The sequence below is a fragment of the Euprymna scolopes genome, chromosome 16 (genome assembly GCF_053919585.1).
Source record: "Euprymna scolopes isolate OS-2025 chromosome 16, ASM5391958v1, whole genome shotgun sequence".
NCBI lineage: Eukaryota > Metazoa > Mollusca > Cephalopoda > Sepiida > Sepiolidae > Euprymna > Euprymna scolopes.
This window is the reverse complement of record NC_136497.1, coordinates 42,345,573-42,365,950: the sequence shown is the minus strand read 5'-3', so window position 1 is coordinate 42,365,950 and position 20,378 is coordinate 42,345,573. Positions and strand designations below refer to the sequence as shown.

Genomic DNA, 20,378 nt, shown 5'->3' with positions numbered 1-20,378 from the left:
TTTTATTTTGTATTAGTAACATTTTTTGCAGTTATTTCTTTGTTTCTAACTTTGAATATGAAAGTTTCAAAAAGTTTTATCATCAAAGTTAAACATTTTGTCTTATATGTATTTATCTAATTATTAGTTCTATCTTAACTGGCGTTGCTGAAGTTTTTTTTTACTTTGTTGCATTTTTTAAAATTGTACCAGTTTATTTTAATAAACATAATTATAACTTTAAAGTTAAATTTTATTATGATATAAGATTATTAATTAAACCAAATTGTTATACAACTATAACTAATAATATTAAGGCAATTTTGTTTTAATCTGTTTTTCATATTATTGGATGTAAATACCTCCCAAAAGTTTCAATATTTTAATACATAAGAATTTAAGAATTTTAAGGCAATTTAGATGTATACAAATTTCTTTTAAATTTTAGAAGTAATGTTTTTCTTTTAAAGATTAAAACATTTGTTTCCTAATTTCCCTCTAAAAAAAAACCAAAAAAAAACGATATTTGATTAATTTTTTTATTTTTTAAAAGAAAGTGTTTTTTTTTATTTATAAAAATCAAATAGTGTAAGTTTTCAGCATTTCAAAGACTTTTTGCAAAAGACTTTATTTTATGATTATTTTAGAAATTACACTGTCATTTATGATGTAATAACAAAGAAAAATATTGTAAGTATAGATGTAATTATAATATTGATTTCATTTTTTAACAGAACAGATTGTGTTTTAATACATTTAATATTAGAAAAAAAGGATAATATGAGAAAGGGAGGAACTTTTAAGGATGATAGATCTAAATTTAAAATTAGTAAAACAAAAATATATACCAAAAACGTTCTCTTAAAAAAATTTATCAAATCTTTCTGAATGTTTTTATTCTGTTATTATGTCTTAAATTGCAACATAATTTTAAAACTGATTTTCTCTCTATTATTGTTTGAAATCCGAAGTTTAAAAAAACAGTCTTTTTCAATTTGGTCTCTTAGCCAACTGTTTGGTTTGTGAATGTGTTCTCAAAGAGGTGCAATCAGAATAGTTTGTATTAATCACTTGCTCCCTCCTTTCTCGGTCCTGGATATGACCTAAAACTATATCCAATGGTAAGGCCCCACCTTGCGAGCCTTGGGGAGTGTGGAGCCACCCTTTAATTGCCATTGCTCTCAGGTCCACTCTGACCCGGAGTGGTAGTACCTGTTAGGGTCCCAACTATGGGTTAAATAGAATCTGACCTAAAAAAATATATACTCCATTAAAAATCCTTCCTCAAAATAACTAGATTCGGCATTAAATAACCTGAAAAAGGTTGATATGCTGTAAAACAAAAACAACCAACCAACCAACTCTCCTTTCTCTTTGTATCAGTAAAAAACCCCCCCAAAAAAACATACGATTCTCAAGGTTGGAGCGAGGTTAAATATTTTTGCCATCATACAATATTCAAAATAGATTGAAATAAAAACGATCTTAATAGCATGGAAAGTCTTAATTACTGAACATAAATTTTTATTAAGTTTTGATGGATAAAGTGTATAATGGATCAACAGATCTGGAAAGAAATGGCTATTACTTTATATATTAGATATATGACCCATCGGCTGTTGATTTCATCTTGAAAGCTCTATCATCAATATTGAGCACTCTCCTCTTATTAATATAATAATTACTACATCAATATTTATTGTTTGTGTACTCATATCTTTTTATATAAAGATTTGAGGGGGAATGATGATTCAAGTTTTGTAGCTTTTCAACACTTTATTTTCATATCTATTTTTCAATATATTTTTAAGTTAGTATTTATTCTGTCTCGAGTGATATACGCTGGATGTGTATATGTATTTGGGGTTTTTAAATTTTCTTTTTGTAATGAAGATTTTTTTTGAGTTGTGTAAAAAATAAATAAATAAAACTAGATAACGATTCTTTAATTTTTTTTTTAATATACTAAATTTTCCTTGCATAGTTTTCCAGATAATTTTCAAATGTTTGATATTTTGTTCATATTATTCAAATGTTTGATATTTAAATATATTCCAGATTATAGTTTCTTTTTCTTTCACTTCTGTAATCTTATAATAATATTGTAATATATTTTTCTATCTCAGTTTTCATATTAGAATATTAATTTGTAATATTTTGTTTTATTTTTTTGTAAGTTTCTAATTGCAGTGTTTTTAGTTTTCTTTTGTTCTTTCTTCATAAAGATTTATCTTTTTGTCATACGTTAACGATAAATAATTTACTTGTTTTTTGTTTTTTTTTGTTTTGTTTGGATTTGCATACAGTGGATTGCTATTTTGATTGAAAACTTTTAATTCTTAAATGGTTCCAGATTTTTCACTTCAGAATATTTTACTTTTTCGACAATATTCTTTTAAATCAAAATTTCTTTTTATGTAAGAAAAACGCTTATTTGAAAGCATAACCTCTTTAAATTTTGTCTGATAATTGCTCAAATTCAAAACTAAACAATGTGTATTAGTTTATTGGTATAAAAGTGGATATTTAAAAACTGTGGCACCAAATAGCTAATATAATGTAGTAATCTCCTATCTTAAGGGGGTTTCAAATATGAACATGGGGAATGTTCATCCTCCTTGTAGTACCGTTGGGTTGGCCGGCCAAGGAAGAATAGGGAGAAAGTGATTAGACAAGACCACACAGAATGGAATTTGGAGACAGTTAACTTGTTACAGATGAACTTGTGTAATATCAAACATTTGACACCTGAGCAAGAGAAAAGTGACCGTAAATGAATAGAAGAGAATAGTTAAATACTAAAAATAAATTGCCAATGTATATCAAGAATATAAGTAGTGTAAATAGTTTCGAAAACAATATTAAATAATTTTTATAAGGATTGAATTACATAAAAATTATTACGAGCTTTCAAATTTTTATTTATTTATTTTTTAAATAACCTGAATTATCAAGCAATTATGCAATTATGTATACTATTTCTGCAGGAACAAAGCAACACTTGGGAATAAAAAAAATGTTTTATTATTTTTTTTTATAATTGAAATGGAATTGAGAATTTTTTAAAATGTTGTTCCCAAGATGTCGCTGACAAAACAAGGTGATGACCTTTCATGATTAAAAACTTTCAGTATACCAAAATAATGTCATCACAAATCAAGAGATTCTATTGTAACATCTGATATTTTTAATTCTTAAATATTAATCACTATTATGATTATCATATTTTATTTTCAATAATAATGAAATCATTAAGTACACTGCTCAAGTGCACTTTCACTCACCAAAAGTGTATGTATAATGCGTAGGAGAATGTAACATTGTCAAAGAAATGGTGTACATGTCATGATATGCATGTGTGTATGCAGGGGAGGGGCATCATGTGTAGTTTGGACAAATTCTGAGAAGCATGATGCTTTTAAAGAATGCAATAGCTTAACAGCCAACAACTGTTTATTCCATACTTCAGTAATTTTGACTGTGAAAGAATGAATTAAAAATATCAAGCATAACGATGAGGAATATATTCCTTGGCTAGATGTATAAAATAAAATCTCAACTTTGTAATTAAAATTGAATTCTGTTGAGTAATCTTCAGAGTTTTTATTTGAGTTTTTATTTATTTTATTTTTTTTGTACATGGAGTGAATTTAAGGGTGGTAGTATTTGCATTATTTCTAACTGGATTCTTTTTTGTCCTCCTTTTCAGATTTCTTTTGATGTCTATTACACTTGATGACCTAGTGTCATTTTCAAATAGATTTTTAAAACTTATATAATCTTATATAAGCAGTTTTATAGAATCATTCCCACCTTCAATCTTTTCTTTCTTTTATTAAAATATTTTTAGGGTTAGAAATCATTTTTTAGTGCATTCAAAAAACAAAAAAAAACAATTTGAAACGAAAGTGATTCTATAAAATTACCAAACCAGATGAAGTTCTAGTTCCATTCTCTGTGCTTGGACAGTTTCCTTTGTTCATAGTTAAGATGATGAAATGAATCTTGAGTTTAACTCTGGATTGATCTTGTCAATTTGAACAAAAAATAAGATAGACAGTGGAGACAATAAGCTAACCATTTAATAAATACAAGATAATCTTAAAATGTTGAAAAGATAGTCAATGTAGATGAAACAAATGGTTCATATAAATAAACAAAAAAAAAAGTCTACATACAATAAAATATTGAAGATAGTCATTGAGTAGACTGACCATACTGGATTAATTAATGAATTTCTCTTGATTAAATAATTGCATTACTTGGACAATATTGACATACAACCAGAGGTAGAAAGTTGAATGTCAACTATTTTTGCTGAAATGGTTATGTAAATCAGTTAGATTTTTGTAAAATAAACTGAAGAGGGTTTTTTTCCCCCCAGCTGAGAGGATTTGGTAATTTTGGTGAAAGTAGAGTTAGTTGAGTTTATTAAACATGACTCTGGATTTTATTTTTTAAATTTAATATTTATTTATTTTTCATTTTTTTATTTTTTAAACTATCTCCTCCACTCTTGAGATGAGAAAATCTGATTTTAGAATCAGGATATGTAATTTCTTGTAGCTAACTTCCCATTTCTTAATGACTGTAAACAATTAAATTAGATAAATATCCTGTCTTTTCTATTAATATCTTCTTATAACAAAGAAATGTTAACATTCTTTTTAATTCATCAAACTTTCCCCATTTTAAAAGATGCTTGAATATAGTTGAACTTAAAACTATAAAACTTAATTGATTTGGAAATTTGAAATCAACAATAGTTGGTTAAAGTGACTGTTATCAGTTCAGAATGTTGAACCCCCCCCCCCCGGTTTTGAAGATTCACATCTCGAGTTAGTGACAAGGAAAAGAACTGTTTTGTTTTTTTATTAAAACTAAAATCTGGCACTGATTGTTCAACAAAAAAGAATGATTAAACTAAATATTTTCTTTGTGACAAAATGTGTAAATGAGTGATAACAAAAGTAGAGTTGCATTGTTGCTTTTTTTTTTTAAAAAAACTTTTTACTAATAATATTTACTAAATTTAATAATACTAAATACTAACCTGATTGGAATAATTCTGAAAAAACAAAAAAACAAACCTATATATATTATTTATTTTTTCCAATGTAAATACTGAAAGTGTGTGTGTGTGTATATATATATATATATATATATATATATATATATATATATACACACAACCCAGATTTTGAAAGTTAGACCAAAATAGCATTGAAGCTGCCAAATCGAACCTTGATTTTAACTTACTTTAATTTCCATGTGTTATTGTTGTACTATGTTCTAACATATTTTGCTACAACTTATTTAAAAATAAAATACTTAATCTAGTTTAGCAATGTGCTAATTTATAGAAATTCTTAAATAATCATCTTGACAGAAAATCAGCTAAGGAAAATAACTCTTACTAAGAGAAAAGTTATTAGCATTTTATAATTGATTTTAACAAAAATATTTTCAAAATAAATTAGAACACAATCAATCTTAGGCAATTCTGGGTTCATACAGTGATTGTGTGTGTGTGTGTGTGTTTATATATACTAGCATTTCAGCCCGGTGTTGCCCGGGTGTTTGGATGTGTATGTTAAGCAAAAAAAAAAAAAGAAAAGAAAAAGTGGTAGTAGGAAGGCAGGCTCGAACCCGTACTGTGAAGGAGGAAAAGAATGGGAAAAAAACCTGATGTCTATGCTGTTACGACCACCGCCAAACCGGAAGTGACATTTTTTTAAATTAAGGCTAGACAATCGAAAGGGGAGGATGACTTTAAAAAATATTGGCGGAAAAAGAGACCCCCCCCCCCCCGAGAAAAATTCCCAGTTGAAGGTGAAGATATTAATGTTTTTAAACAATTTTTCGATATTTGTCGTCTAAAAGGTTGGACTTATAAACGATACTGATCTTGGTAAAATCTGACGCCTCTGTCGAAAGTTTTAGGTAGACATGCAAACATACATACAACATTTATATATTGGTAACTAAAAATTTTCGACCCAAACTGATTAAAAAGCTTGCCCTATCTCTGAATACACTTTATATCAAATTTCAAATGTTTAGACCAGAAATTGTCTGAGTAATTTGATAGACCGCAGAGGTCAATTTTTTAAAACTTTGACCCCTATTCTGACTCCTTAAAATTTATTGTTTTGGGCTCAAATTAAGTTAAGTTAGATCCATGTCCAAGGAACCTATATCTAAAATTTCAAGTGTTTAGACCTAAAATTGGCGGAGTTTGGTAGAGTTCTCAAAGGTCCAATCGTTGAACTTTGACCCCTTAACAGCCAAATTTCCGTCTGAAAACGGATCACAAAGATTTTCCCAAATCTCAGTATCCTGTATATCAAATTTCGAGTCTGTAGACAAAAAATTGATAGAGTTATTGCGTAGGAAAATGTACACACACAGATACAGACACGTTCACTTTTATAGATATATAGATAATGATTGGATAAAACATAAAAAAATATATAAACATTAGAAAAAATCAGACGCAAAAGTTATGTTCTTTATTGGCTCATATATGAGTGAAAGGAACCAATTCATAGATAAGTGAAAAAATTACTTTTGAAAGAATTAAAATAAAAATAAGTCATAAATTTTCATTTCACATTTTAGAAGCATTTTATTAATATCATAATTTGTTGTATATATAACTTTCCATTTCCATACGTTTTTTAAAATATAAATTATTATATATGCTTTATCAACATAGTATACAATTAAGAATACTATATATCACTAGAAAAAAAAATAACCAGAATATTCAATTGTAGTACCTGTTAAAATTTAAAAAAAGAAAAAAGAAAAAGATATTCACTTTATTCTTTAGAATATTTATTCAAAAATTCATAATCTGTTCATTAGTTTTGCTTATCCTACATATAATACATAACTTTATGTATACTATTTGTGGCTACTCAGTGTTGCCTGAAAATCTTTGTAGCTTCATTTGTTTAGCTTTTTATTTATTTCGTTTTACTATGCTGTTTATTTTATTTTTTTCAAATTAAAACAAAATTAGGTTTGTGAATGTTCACTAATTAGACTATCATGTGTTCATTACATTGATAATTTATTCATTTGTTTTTTTTTTTTTAATTATAACTAATTTTATCATAGTAATGAATGTTTTAATCTATATTTATAAAATTATTGGGAGTAAATAGTTCTCAAACTTTTACATGTTTCCAAATTTCTTATAAATTTTCGAGGGTCACAAAATGTTAATGAAAGATTAAAATCTGTGATTGAAAAAAAGAAACAAATGAATTTCGGTGGATTTAATTACATAATTAAATTTTTTAAAAGTTTGTTTTTAGTAATCTATTGAATTTTTATCTCAAATATAAGTCACTTGGAGTCAAAATATGTATGTGTATGTATGTATATGTGTGTGTGTGTGTGTGTATATATATATATATATATATATATATATACATACACACACATACATGAGGTGTAGTAACATAATGTTATTCATATATGCGTAGATATCTTCATTTTTATCTTTTATTTAATTTTTTTTGCCCTCTGACATTGTCTGATTTTTATTTTTAATCTTTAGCCCCGCTCACTCTTCCCGGTGAACGTTTTTGGGATGTTTATGTGTCGTATCTGTCATCAACCACTGATGTCATCATCCGGCTGGTTGGAGAAAATTACTCTGTGAGTATTTGCATGGAAGAGGATGGAGGTGGAGGGATCATATCCTCATTTTGTCCCCAGAATGTGAAATGTTCTTTCTTTGTCCCATTCGCATTACTTTTATTACTTAAGCATGGCCATCTTTCATGTCTCTTTAAATTGGATGTGTTGACTGGTTTTGCCTATTTGCTTTTACAATATAATAATAAAAAAACATGAACATGTAGCACAACAGGTAAAGTTCTTAAATAATTATCAGATATAAGTCAGTCTTTTGGAGGTTGTAGGTTCAACTCTCACTACATGAAGTATTAAAAATGAGATAAAAATGACAAAAATGCTACCTGGTCATGGCTGACAAAACAAAAATCTATCTTGGATTATTCAACATAAAGATTTGCAACTTGTATTATTTAGATTACTGTTCCATCTTTAACATGGACCCATCGCACAACAGGTAAAAACGCTAAATTCTAACATTGACAGAGATGACCACTTTTTAGAGGTTGGTTGTTCAATCCTCATTATGGGTATCGTCATATTCAGTTTAACATCCGTTTTACATGGTGGTATGAGTTGGATGGCTTTAAAAATTGACTTGCAAAGTAATTTATTTCTAGCCACGATTTTATTCCTCTTTCCACAGGCCTATTTTATAACCCCCCCCCCCCAATATTTTCCTTGATTTTCCTGTGAACTGAACCTGCTAACTCAACTGTTTTATAAATAGTTTATTTATAGTTAACCTTTAGTAGAATATTTTTTTACTCATTTTATTAACTGTAATTAAATAATATTATCCTTAATTAAAATAAGCGAATATGTTAATTTGGATTTAACCTAATTTACGTTGAAATTTGAAAAATAAAAAAAATTGATTTATATAATATAGTTATTGGAAAATTGTTAAATAAAATTCTTTAAATGGTGTCAATTCCTACTTAATTTTACTGATTTTAAAAAATTACACATTTTGGTTTCGTTTTTATTTTTAATCATGCTCATTTGGGTGAGTAAGGCTAAAATGTTGACTATTTTTTTGCTTTGCTTGTTAGGATGAGCTTGAAAAATTGGAGAGTGAAATTGAAAAATGGTTCCCTGAAGCCCCTGAAGAACCTATCCGTGAAGGAGCCGTCTGCGGTGCCCAAGTGGATGGCCTTTACCACAGAGTCAAAGTACTTGCACTGAAAGGCAGTAGAAATAAAGTAAGAGATTCTTGTATTGTTACAACTCTTAAAATCTGTATTTCTGCTCTTTTCTCTCTTGTTTATATTATAAAATCAAAAAAAAAATGACGATGGTTAGTTTGTGGTCAATCTGATATATTGTAAAAAAAAAAAAAACAATTTAAGTTTAAAAAAAAAAAAAAAAAAGTGGCAACATGGAATTATATGTTAAAGGACACTATTTTCTAAGATGAGTGACGATTGCGATTTCCATTGAAAATGTGTTTTGTTAGAAACATGCATGTTGTATTTATAATAAAACTACAAAGATGAAGATAGGTTTTTAATATGCTGTCTGGTAGTGCCATAGGTTGCAGTTATCACTAAATGCTGCTTGTTGGCAACTGATGAGAACAAGGTGTTATATCTTTGCTCAGAAACCTGCACAGCGAAAATGCACCACCCAGCTCTCTCCCATCAAGTAAAAACCTATGAGAGAAAATCTCCATGTGACACAGAGTTGTGCATAGGTTGATGACCCTTGTATTCCCTAAGTAGTGACTGGAAATGTAAGTGTCAGATTAGTAAAAGTATGCACATCAACAGTGGAGGCAAATGAAAAGGAGAGCACTGATTCAAAGGCAAAAATATGTTTTATGTGTGTGTGTGTGTGTATGTATGTATATATATATATATATATATATTTATTTATTTATTTTTTCTATAAAAATCAACCAAGTAATGAAGGTGAAAAAAAAGAAAGAAATGAATAATAGAAATTATGATAATGATGAGGAGAAATGAGTCACTCAAAGTCCTGATTGCAGGACACAATGTTGATGCAAAGTTATTGAGGCTGCCAAAAGAAATACGAGTCACCATGTGGGCTGATAGGTGCCACTTATAAAGTCGTTCAAATTACAATTTCAAAAGAAAAGAACAATTCAACAACTTCTTCAAACAACTGATAAAAATATTCCGATTAAACCAAGAAGAAAGATAATTTGCTTCACCAGTATTTTCCCCGATTGTATATCCAGATAAATAAAATCCTCAGATTTTTTTGAAATATAACACTCACTTTCTTTGATGTGCTGGATACACGATGCTTGAATAATAAGTCAAATTTACTGTCCTCAATGGATAATCCTATGTTGAATTCTGTCGTCGTGAGGAGACGCACACACTGTGACAAAAGTGCACGTTCTACTCATATCTTTTAGAGGTACATCAATTTCCGATCTTGAATCAGCATTTTAATCTCTAATGATGAAATGATTCATTTCATGTCTCATTGAGACACTAAGCAAAGCTGCTTGCTTTTCTCCCTTCACCAGTAAGAACATTTTAATAGAAATAAGAATTCTCATCTTTATTTTTTTGTTTTTACACCTATTGATGGTCAGCCAGATTCTATAAAGTCCTCTCTAAGGCTGATTTAAAAGTGATTTTTAATTTCTTCAGTCTTCTGCATGTTGCCCCAGTACCCCTACACATCTAAAACGGAAGGGTTAATTTGATTGGAAGGTGTTTTGTTTCCATGCTGAAATTTTAAAAATACCTCAGATTTGCATGTCCCGTGTCTAGATTTCGATGATCATTTAGCATCGCCCCGGAGAGGAACATGACAATATCACGCTTGATGTAATTTATGCGCTGAGGAATGCTCACAAATAGTGGATTCATAACAATTACTATTATTTGAAAAAAGTAAAAGTTACAAAATTAATTTGACATTGCTGATAGCAACCAGATAGAGTGAGAGAGAGAGAGAGAGCACTTTGTCACCATCTCCCCATGAACTCTTATGCCTCGTTGGTATTTCTTTCTTTCTAACTAGCTAAAATTTATTAGTTTTCATTTAAAATACCTCTTTTGAAAATTAATGAACATAATTTTAAAAAGATTTTGGTAATTTATCCATTTTTTTTAAATCATTAATTGCTGTTAATATTGATAAAACTATTGTATATATAAAGAAAAATGGTACAATAAAATTACAAATGAATAACAACAAAAGTTAATTTATAATTTAAACAATAGTTATGCAAATTATATATACAAATAGGTTTGGTATTTTGTTCTCTTTATATAACCGAATGGTTGGTCCCATTAACAATATATATGTGCAAAAAGCATATTCTCCCATATGTAGTATTTCAAAAGTCTATATTATTGATTTAAATAATAGTCAGGCATTTTGATGGTAATCTAGGTGTGATAAATGAAGAAAACAATCTAGTTTGATTCATTTATTTTAAATAAAAAAAACTTAAAATGAAACTTTATTTGCTTCCAATTTAGGCAGAATGTTTGTTCCTGGACCATGGAGACTCTGATGACTTATACCTTGACCAACTGCGTGTTTTAGAACCCAGACTGAACTACCTCCCTTATCAGGTATGCCTTTTTAACTTTTTTAAATGATAAAACAATTTTACTTGAATTTTCATTTTGTAGGGAGTGTCTTATTTTGTATTTTTGAAAATCATTCAGCGTTGAAGGAATTTTTAAAGATTGGATTATCTAGAATGTTTTGGGCATTTTTAAAGGATAAAAATAGAACATATTAAAAAGGTTCACTAGTGGAACTTTTTGGAACTCAATATCTCTGCAAGCCCCTGACACAGGAATTTTAAATTGGCATCAACGTTTGTATTCAAGAGATTGTGGTTGAACTCTAAAAACCTTCCAGGGCAATTCCAACCAGTTCTGTCACAACTCTGACATGATCCTCTGTCAGATTGCTTTTTATGGTCATTTCTCAGACTCCCAAGAGAGCTTACCATATTTGCATGGCCCTTCTTTCCTGGTTGCAGCTGTATGTTCCCATATATTTTCAATTGTGTAAAAACTAAAATGTTTATGAATATAAAATAGTCAATGCTGTTACATTTGTTCTTTCCTCTCTATGGAGATAAGCGTCTTATGTCTAGCCAGATTCACACTGACATGAAGCAATAAATCAAATACATTCCTCACCAAGGAAGGTAATACCTAATTTAGTACACACCAGTTACTTCCTCATAACAAATTGCAAACAAATATTAATGTTTAACATTTAAGTAGAAAATCAAACAAATCAAATAAAATGTCATAAAAAAATATAATGCATGTATATTAATTTAATAACAAACAAGTAAGACATATCGGATGAGTACAACAAGTATTTATCTATCTATATAATATATAAAAGTGAAATTGTCTGTGTGTGTGTGTGTGTATGTACATTTCCCTACCAGTCTACTGTCAACTTTCAGTCTCCAGACTTGAGATTTAATATAAGATATTGAGATTTGGGAAAATCTTTTTAATTGGTTTTCGGACAGAAATTTAGCTGTCAAGGGGTCAAAGTTCAACGATTTGACCTTTGAAAACTCTACCAAACTCCTCTGCCAATTTGTGGGCTAAATACTTGAAATTTTAAATGGAGGTTATTTGGACATGGATCAAACTTTTAATTTTGATTTGAGCCCAAAACAATAAATGTTAAGAGATCAAGATTTAAGAAAATTGACCTCTGCAGTCTTTACCAAATTACTCGGCCAATTTTTGGTTTAAACATTTGAAATTTTACATCAAGTGTATTCAGACATAGGGCAATCTTTTTAATTCGTTTTTGGCCGAAAACTTGGCTGTCAAGGGGTCAAAGTTCAAAAGATTTGACATTTGCAGTCTCTAGCAAACTATTCAGCCAATTTTGGGTGTAAACATTTGAAATTTTACATAAAGTGTATTCAGATATGCAGCAAGCTTTTTAATCAGTTTTAGGCGAAAATTTGGCTGCCAAGAGGGCAAAGTTGAATGAGTTGACCATTGCAGACTCTACCAAACTCCTTCACCAATTTGGGGTTTAAACACTTGAAAGTTTAGATGTAGGTTACCTGGACATGAGTCAAACTTTTTAATATATATATATATATATATATATATATATATATGCACATAAAGTTATGAACAGTACATAGGGCCCAAGCAAAGCTGGGCTGAACTGTTAGTTTATATAATAAATATATTTTCTATGAGACTGCTACAAAATACAGCCCATAATTTCTCAATCCTTTCAAAAACACACTCTGAATTGAATGGAGATTTCTTTTTGAAAAGGATATATATCTTGAAAACTAAAATTAAATGACACCATACCATTATGATTTGTAAACATGAAATTCTTGAATATTGTCATTTCATCTATTTACCACTGCCTCGTATTGAAAGGCTTCTCAATTATATTGGAATCGACTTTTAAAAAATTCAACTTTTTATATTGCTTCAAGCAACAATAAACCCTTTTATCAATTACATGTTTTTTTAACAATAACAATATTTTCATGTAAAAATGATAGAGTCTTTGTAATTAAGTGTTATACAAGGTGTTGGAAAATCGAAAGCATAAATTATATTCCATATGTACAAAGGAATCTCTTCGTGTGGGGTTGCTTTTTTAATAGCAATCCATTACTAGTCTAATTTGCTTTGTGGTTTATTTCTTCATATATGTCGTTTTTAGTTTGTTCTGACCCTATTTATTTATCTCTATTTAGTCCATTGTATCTTATTAACTGAAATGATAATAATTCATGTGCTAGATGTTTAAAATGTTGGTCAATATTTGTTTCAATGGCCTATAATTCCAAAATCAAATTTTATTTCAACACAATAAATATAAGCTGGAAGAAATATGCAACTGCAATATAGAAACTAACAGAGGATCCACTTAGTTTGTTTGCAACATAAGACATATTTATCAAAATATTTATTAAAGTTTTGTGTGTTCCCCATAAAACTCAATACACTTTGCTAATCTTTCATGTACTGAGCAGTATACTTTGGTGCACAGTTTCAGTGGCACTTAAGCAATAGCAGCTTGGATTTGTTAAGTTCTATAAAATGTACAATTGATGCTTTCGAATGATACACAAAAAAGAAGAAATGCTTAAATATCAACAGTTATAAAAAAATATGTACTTAATTATGGCGACAACTATAGAATATAATCCAACAATATACAATTGATTCTCTAAAAGCTCTAGATATTCCAATATGGTGCATGTATCAAATATATGGACATAACTTATGTAAAAAAAAATTTTATTTTTAGGCTATTCCTTGTGTTCTAGCCGGCTTAGGACAATATTCTGCAAATATTACTGCCATTGAGAAGTTATTTGACATGGCACTGGGAAAAACCTGTGTTGCTGAAGCTGTCACAAAGTAAGAATAATTCTATTTTCTCCTTTCTCAATACATGTGTGAATTTGTGTTTGTGTGCATTCATTACACAGCTTCGATCATTTGCTTTTGTTTGAATCTTCTGCTTCATTTCGACACTGACATTAGTGTCAATTATGCTGTCTTGGTCAGTGCTCTAACAAAGGGTTTTCCCCGTCCAAATAAGATTACTACTTTAAACTTTAAAACAATAACATTTTAGTTTTTGAAGGTACGATAATACTTGGTTTCTCTGTACAATAAACTTGCAATCAGAATGAGAGTCACTTTGAACTGAACACAAAACAACAGAATGGTCCCCTTAAATTCCTGACTGTATCCAGTATATGACCGAAACAAAATCACTCTTGAGAAGAAGGTTTCACAGCTTGTTCGTCAGCTGACTCAAACACCAAATTAGCTGGGACACCCAATGTTGCCTGGGATTGAATGAGAATCAATGAATGTTTTACACTTCCAATACTTATCATTGGAATTGGTAAAATCACTAATATTTCAATCAAATCAACTGATTGCCTGCTCTAATCAGGGACCCACTGTGGTGCACCAGGAGGAAGCTTCACATACCTCCCTGCAGTGACTTAGTCCAGAGTACATTGTGGTCTACATTGCACTGTAGAGAACTTATTGTTGATTTTATGAAATTATTTTTATATAGTGGTTTGAATTAAAGTTTAAAATTGAAAAGGCAAGTATCATGGGTCAATTGTGCTCTAAAAAGAAACATTCATTTCAAATGCACCCCTGTCTTATCAGAAAACCTACTGTTAATTTTATATGCCAGGCCCTTCTGCTTGTGAGGTGATAAAACTTCTCAAATACACTTGTGGTGTTAGGCTGTATAAGGGTGTTAACTTTGGTAAAAATCTGACTGTTCCTTCTTTAACCAGATTATTTTCGATACTTATCGGCAATATTCCAATACAAAACCTAAACCTAAGAACATTCCCACCCAGACACATCAAATTCATTTTTGTGAAATTAAAAAATAAAAATAAAAAATAGAAAAAAGACCCAGCCATTTTGGAGCTATATATAAGTAGAGATAAAGATTAGTCATTTGAGGTAGGCCACACAGCAAGCTTACTTGAAAATTATTTGTTGTTTAATCTATGAATAGAAAAATTAACTAACTAGGATGTCTTATCTTTAGTGGTCATAATTTCTGTAGGATTTCAAGTGGCTTGCAATCTCAGTATGGAACCTCACCTTAAAAAGGTCATTGTTTTTTCTAATGGAGAAATCAAATTTTTAGTGGTTACACTCAAGCCAAAGTTGCCAATTGATGTTTACAGTACGAAATAGGGATGCATCATCCTACCATCTGAAAATTTATAGATGCTTTAAAGAAAGTTCAGAAGGGATCTGATGCATTTCTGGAAAGTTAATCACTGGATATCCTCTTCCACAAAAACTTGAAAAATATAGAGATGTTGATGAATGAATAAAAAATCAGAATAGAAGTTGAATCATTAGACCGTATTAATTTTTTGAAGGGTGTAGCAAATAACTATGAAATAAATAACTTCAATATACTTAAAAAAAAACACTATTTCATGTTTAAGTTAAAAAAAAACAAACAAAAAAAACTCTAGTTGAAATTTTTTAAAAATTGACTGAAAAATAAATTTTGTGTTCTTTGTAGTCATTCTTTTTATTAATTCATAAGTATTTTTTTTATGTTTAAAAAGAATAAAAAAAAGTTCAAAGTTAAGAAAAGTTAAAAATTGTTATTTTTAAAATTTTTAAATGTTTTATTCCAGAAAAAAAAAATTTTTTTTAAATAATATACACATAATAAATTCAAATATTTTCAGAAAATATTATATTTAATGGGTCTATTTAAAGAATTTTTTTTTACTTTAAACAATTTATTTTAATTTTATTCAAAGAAAAAATATATATTGTTTTACTCTGAATTAATGTTTTAAATATAAATAAAACTTTTACTATTACGATGAAGCGTTAAATTGACACCGAATTGGCCATGCCGAAACATACCAAACCCTCTTTTTAGAAGTGACTACTATTTGTTTACGAATCATGACAATTTGATTGAGACCGGTTAGAAAATGAAATACTCGGTGAATAATGTATTTATCATATTTTGTAGTTCCCACAGACATAGCTATAGTGCTAGGTTTGGTTAAATTTATTAATTTGTAATTTTACTACAAAATTTATTTGATCATTTCTCAAACTGATTAATCTTTATTCCTTTTAAAAATTTTTTTAAATAATAAAAGGCTTTTGCAATCATCACATTTTGTGTCTGTCAAAGTTTTTCAAGAAATTTCAGTCAAAAAATGCTAATTTAGTGCAAAATGTAATTTCAATTGAGCAAAATAACTAATAAACAGAAAATTATTTTTCTATAAAATTTTGAAAAAAGACTGGCAAAGAAATGCCTGTGAATACAAGTAATCAAGTGCTAGTCTTCTGGAGGTTATAGGTTCAATTCACAGTACAGGTGATATCAGAGTATAACTAAGAATTACTTGAGGCTTCTACCTGGTTATAGCTGATAGAACAAGAAAAATCTACCCTTGTGGATTAATTAAAGGGTTTAGTTAAAAATTCTTGACAGATTCCCTAATTTGACATAATGATTCTTGAATTCAAGCAGGTGCATTTTAAGAAAGTTAGAGGTTACATCAGCCGAAACATTGTGAGAACAACATCCATGATGAGAACAGTAGTCTGAATAATCCCAATTATCAATCCATATCTAAAAAAATTTGATTCTAAGACGAAATTCCTTTAAAAGTGTATTCTATTTTTATTTAGATTTGGAAATGCATTACATTTGAGTAACTTGTGTTCCTTTCATGCATCGAGATAACTGATGCCAAATTTACACGTTTATTTTTTATTGAGTTTTTGAACTGCTAAAATAGGTTAATCTTCTGTTTCTCTTGCTAAAATAATGTTTTATATTTTTTTTTTGTTAACTGCAGAGAAAACAAAATCTATGCGGTTTTGTATGATACAATGGGAGCTGAAGATGTGAACATTAACGATGTTGCCGCAAAGTGTGCAATGGCAGGTGGCACTGACCTCATAAGCAGTTTATTAGCAGATGGCACCGAGACTGTGTCCAGTTCATCCCTCTCACAATTATCTCTGACTTCTTCCACCACCCTAGAGACAGTCATGAAGGAGTCTGACTCCAAGGATTCACTTACTACCACGTCACCAACAACTTCATCTCCGGGCAGCTGCCCCCCATCCTGTCTCAATCCAAATTCCCCAGCTGCTTATTCTGTACAAAATCTGACTAATGGACGCACAAAATCGAAATCTGACTTGAAAAGCCCTGTAAAATCTTCATCACCAACCAGCAGTTCTGGCGAGCTGTCTCCAACATCTACTCTCTCAAACAAACAGTCAGAGCAGAAAGTGACAGTCTCGCCATTGCCTAGTTCAGATTCTGATTCCATTTCAAAGGTCGTAACCCCATCAAAGAATAACACTGTGATAACAAATTGTGATAGCAAGTCAACACTGGAAACTGACCTCTGGTCAAAAGCTGCTTATGATAATCTAAAACCTCCAGAAACGTTTCAAGTGCCTTCGTCCCCAAAAGTCTTCTTTGGATATGTCGATTCTATATCTGACCCCAACAATTTTGTTGTAAGTATTTTTTCTTTATTTTTTTTTTTACTGTTGACCAACAGAGCATTGCCACTGTTGACCAAGAGAAGAGTCTATCAGGCATGTGTATGCAATATGATCATGTATGGGAAATGAAACCTGGCCAGTGAGGGTTAAGGATGTGCATTGCATGGGTGGAAATGATATCAACATATGTTGGATGTTTAATAAGAGCCTTAAAGACAGGCTCAGTTCTGATAACCTCAGATGGAGATTAAATTTGGGCAGTATTGAAAGATGTTTGCAAAAGATTCAGTGGTATGGCCATGTTGAAAGAATGGATGAAAATTTTTAGTTTAGATGTAGAACAGTTGAGATAGCAAGGTCGGTTTCTTTGGTTTGCTGTACGTTGATATATTTTTGCCAATAAAATTGACTGATTGAAAACATAGAAAATAAGGATGCAGTTAAGAGATAGCCATATAAAGACTTGGTTAGACATAAGTCAATTGAAAGTCAATTTTTATAAGCTGTCCAATGCATGCCAACATGTGAAACAGATATTAAACTGAATATGATGATATTATTTGTAAGAAATAAATATAAGTTTTCATTTAAAATTGATTTGTCATAAGATGCTGATTATCCTTTGTTGGTTTTTGCCAGCGATAATCATACATATCAAAGCCATCACGATAAGACAGATATAAAAACATTTAATTTCAATCTTAAGTTGTGGTATAATCATTACTTGTTTAACGGAACATTTAAATCATTATTTCTAGGAGCACACTCCCAGAATTCATCTCTATTGTTAATGGAGATTTCGTATCTATCTGAAGCAACTATACTATTAATTTTATTACTAATCAGGATTTTGTATCTGTCTGTCTGAAGCCAAACCTATATTTTTACATCTACTACTAATAGAGATTTGACGTCTGTCTGAAGCCAGATCTATACTATTGCTACTATGGTTACAGCTAGCTAACGTACTTCCTAACTTCTGGTGTAGCGTTACCAGAAGCGGTTACAAGGCAAATCAGTTCCTTCACTTTTATTATTCTTCAGTATTTCTTTTGTGAAGCGATTTATTGAAATAAAATATAAGAAAAGTATATTATCAAAAAGTATACAATAAAAATTGACAAAATTATTGCGATAAAAATAACACAATTAGTCCTTATTCGCACTTTTAATAACAATTAAAAAATAAAAGGTTTTATTTTATTTGAAATTTTATAAGGAATATATATATCTATAAAAGTGAAATTGTTTGTGTTTGTCTGTGTATGTACATTTCCCTACCAAACTATCTGTCAATTTTCAGTCTACAGGCTCAAGATTTGACATAAGGGGTATTGAGATTTGGGAAAATCTTTTTAATCAGTTTTCAGCCAGAAATTTGGTTGTCAAGGGATCAAAGTTTGACGATTTGACCTTTGAAAACTCTCCCAAATTCCTCTGTCAATTTTGGGTCTAAACACTTGAAATTTTAGATGTAGATTAGTTGGACATGGATCAAACTTTTGAGCCCAAAACAATAAATGTTAAGGGGTCAAAATTCGGGTCAAACTTAAAAAAAAAAAAATTTAATCTCTGCTGTCTCTACCAAATTACTCAGCCAATTTTTGGTCTATACATTTGAAATTTTACGTAAAGTATATTCAGACATTGGGAAAGCTTTTTAATCGGTTTTTGGCCTAAAGTTAGCTGCCAAGGGGTAAAAGTTCAAAAGATGTGACCTTTGTGGTATCTAGCAAACTATTCAGCCAATTTTGGGTCTAAATATTCAAGATTTTGCATAAAGAGTATTCAGACATGTAGCAAGCTTTTTAATCAGTTTTTGGGCGAAAATTTGGCTGCCAAGAGGTCAAAGTTGAAAAAGTTGACCTTTGCAGACTCTACCAAACTCCTCTGCCAATTTTGGGTTAAAGCATTTGAAATTTTAGATGTAGGTTACTTGGACATGAGTCAAACTTTTTAATATATATATATGCACATAAAGTTATGAACAGTACAAAGGGCCTGGCAAAGCCGAGCTGAACTGTTAGTATGTTTATAAAATTATAAAGATAGTTTCCTTTTGAAATTTATATAATAAATGTTTATAAAAATATAAAGATAGTTTCCTTTTGAAATTTATATAATAACTAGCGGGAGGTACCCAGCATTGCCCAGGTGTTTGTAGGTGTGTGTGGTGTTAAATAAAAAAGAAATCGGGTGGGGGTAAAAGTTGGTAGGATAAAACCCGAAGCTCTGAGACGAAGTTTGAAAATAAAATCGGCCAGCCAGAATAAGTTACTGAAAGATGTTTGAATTTATTTAAGTAAGAACCAGATTGACAGGTGCGCGCCCGGAAGTCGTCGAGCGTTACGACGATGTCAATGACCAGGTTTGTTTGTTATAAGCGAAGTAAAAAAAGAAAACGTTAAAACTTAAGCGGGGAAAAAAAACACAAAAAAAACTAACGTAAGGCAAACGAACGATGAAAACAGAAAAACGAACATATGAAAAATGGCTTAAATAAGCCTGTTTTGATATTAAAATTTAAAAAAATCGGTGGATACCCGGGTGTTTTTGGGTGTGTGGTCGGGGTGGATAAGCGAAGTAAAAAAAAAAAAAAAAACAGAAAAACGATCGTTACGTGAAAAATGGCTTAAATAAACTGGTTGAATATTTAAATTAAAAAAATCGAAAAAAAAAAAAAAGAAAAGACATCTCACGCCACGATTCGAACCCAAAACGTTTAGATAA

General features: G+C 29.9%; 1 protein-coding gene across 49 annotated transcripts in view; it reads left to right on the top strand.

Annotated features, from left to right (window-relative positions):
* The window catches only part of LOC145295927 (tudor domain-containing protein 7-like), a 336,149-nt gene that overhangs the window by 286,104 nt on the left and 29,667 nt on the right, over nucleotides 1-20,378 (top strand). For all 49 annotated transcript variants that reach the window (XM_080141773.1, XM_080141767.1, XM_080141753.1 and 46 more), the window contains 5 exons: nucleotides 7,550-7,650; nucleotides 8,685-8,834; nucleotides 11,100-11,195; nucleotides 13,897-14,009; nucleotides 16,985-17,660. In XM_080141773.1, coding sequence (XP_079997899.1) covers nucleotides 7,550-7,650; nucleotides 8,685-8,834; nucleotides 11,100-11,195; nucleotides 13,897-14,009; nucleotides 16,985-17,660 — 1,136 coding nt within the window. The remainder of the gene's footprint in view (nucleotides 1-7,549; nucleotides 7,651-8,684; nucleotides 8,835-11,099; nucleotides 11,196-13,896; nucleotides 14,010-16,984; nucleotides 17,661-20,378) is intronic.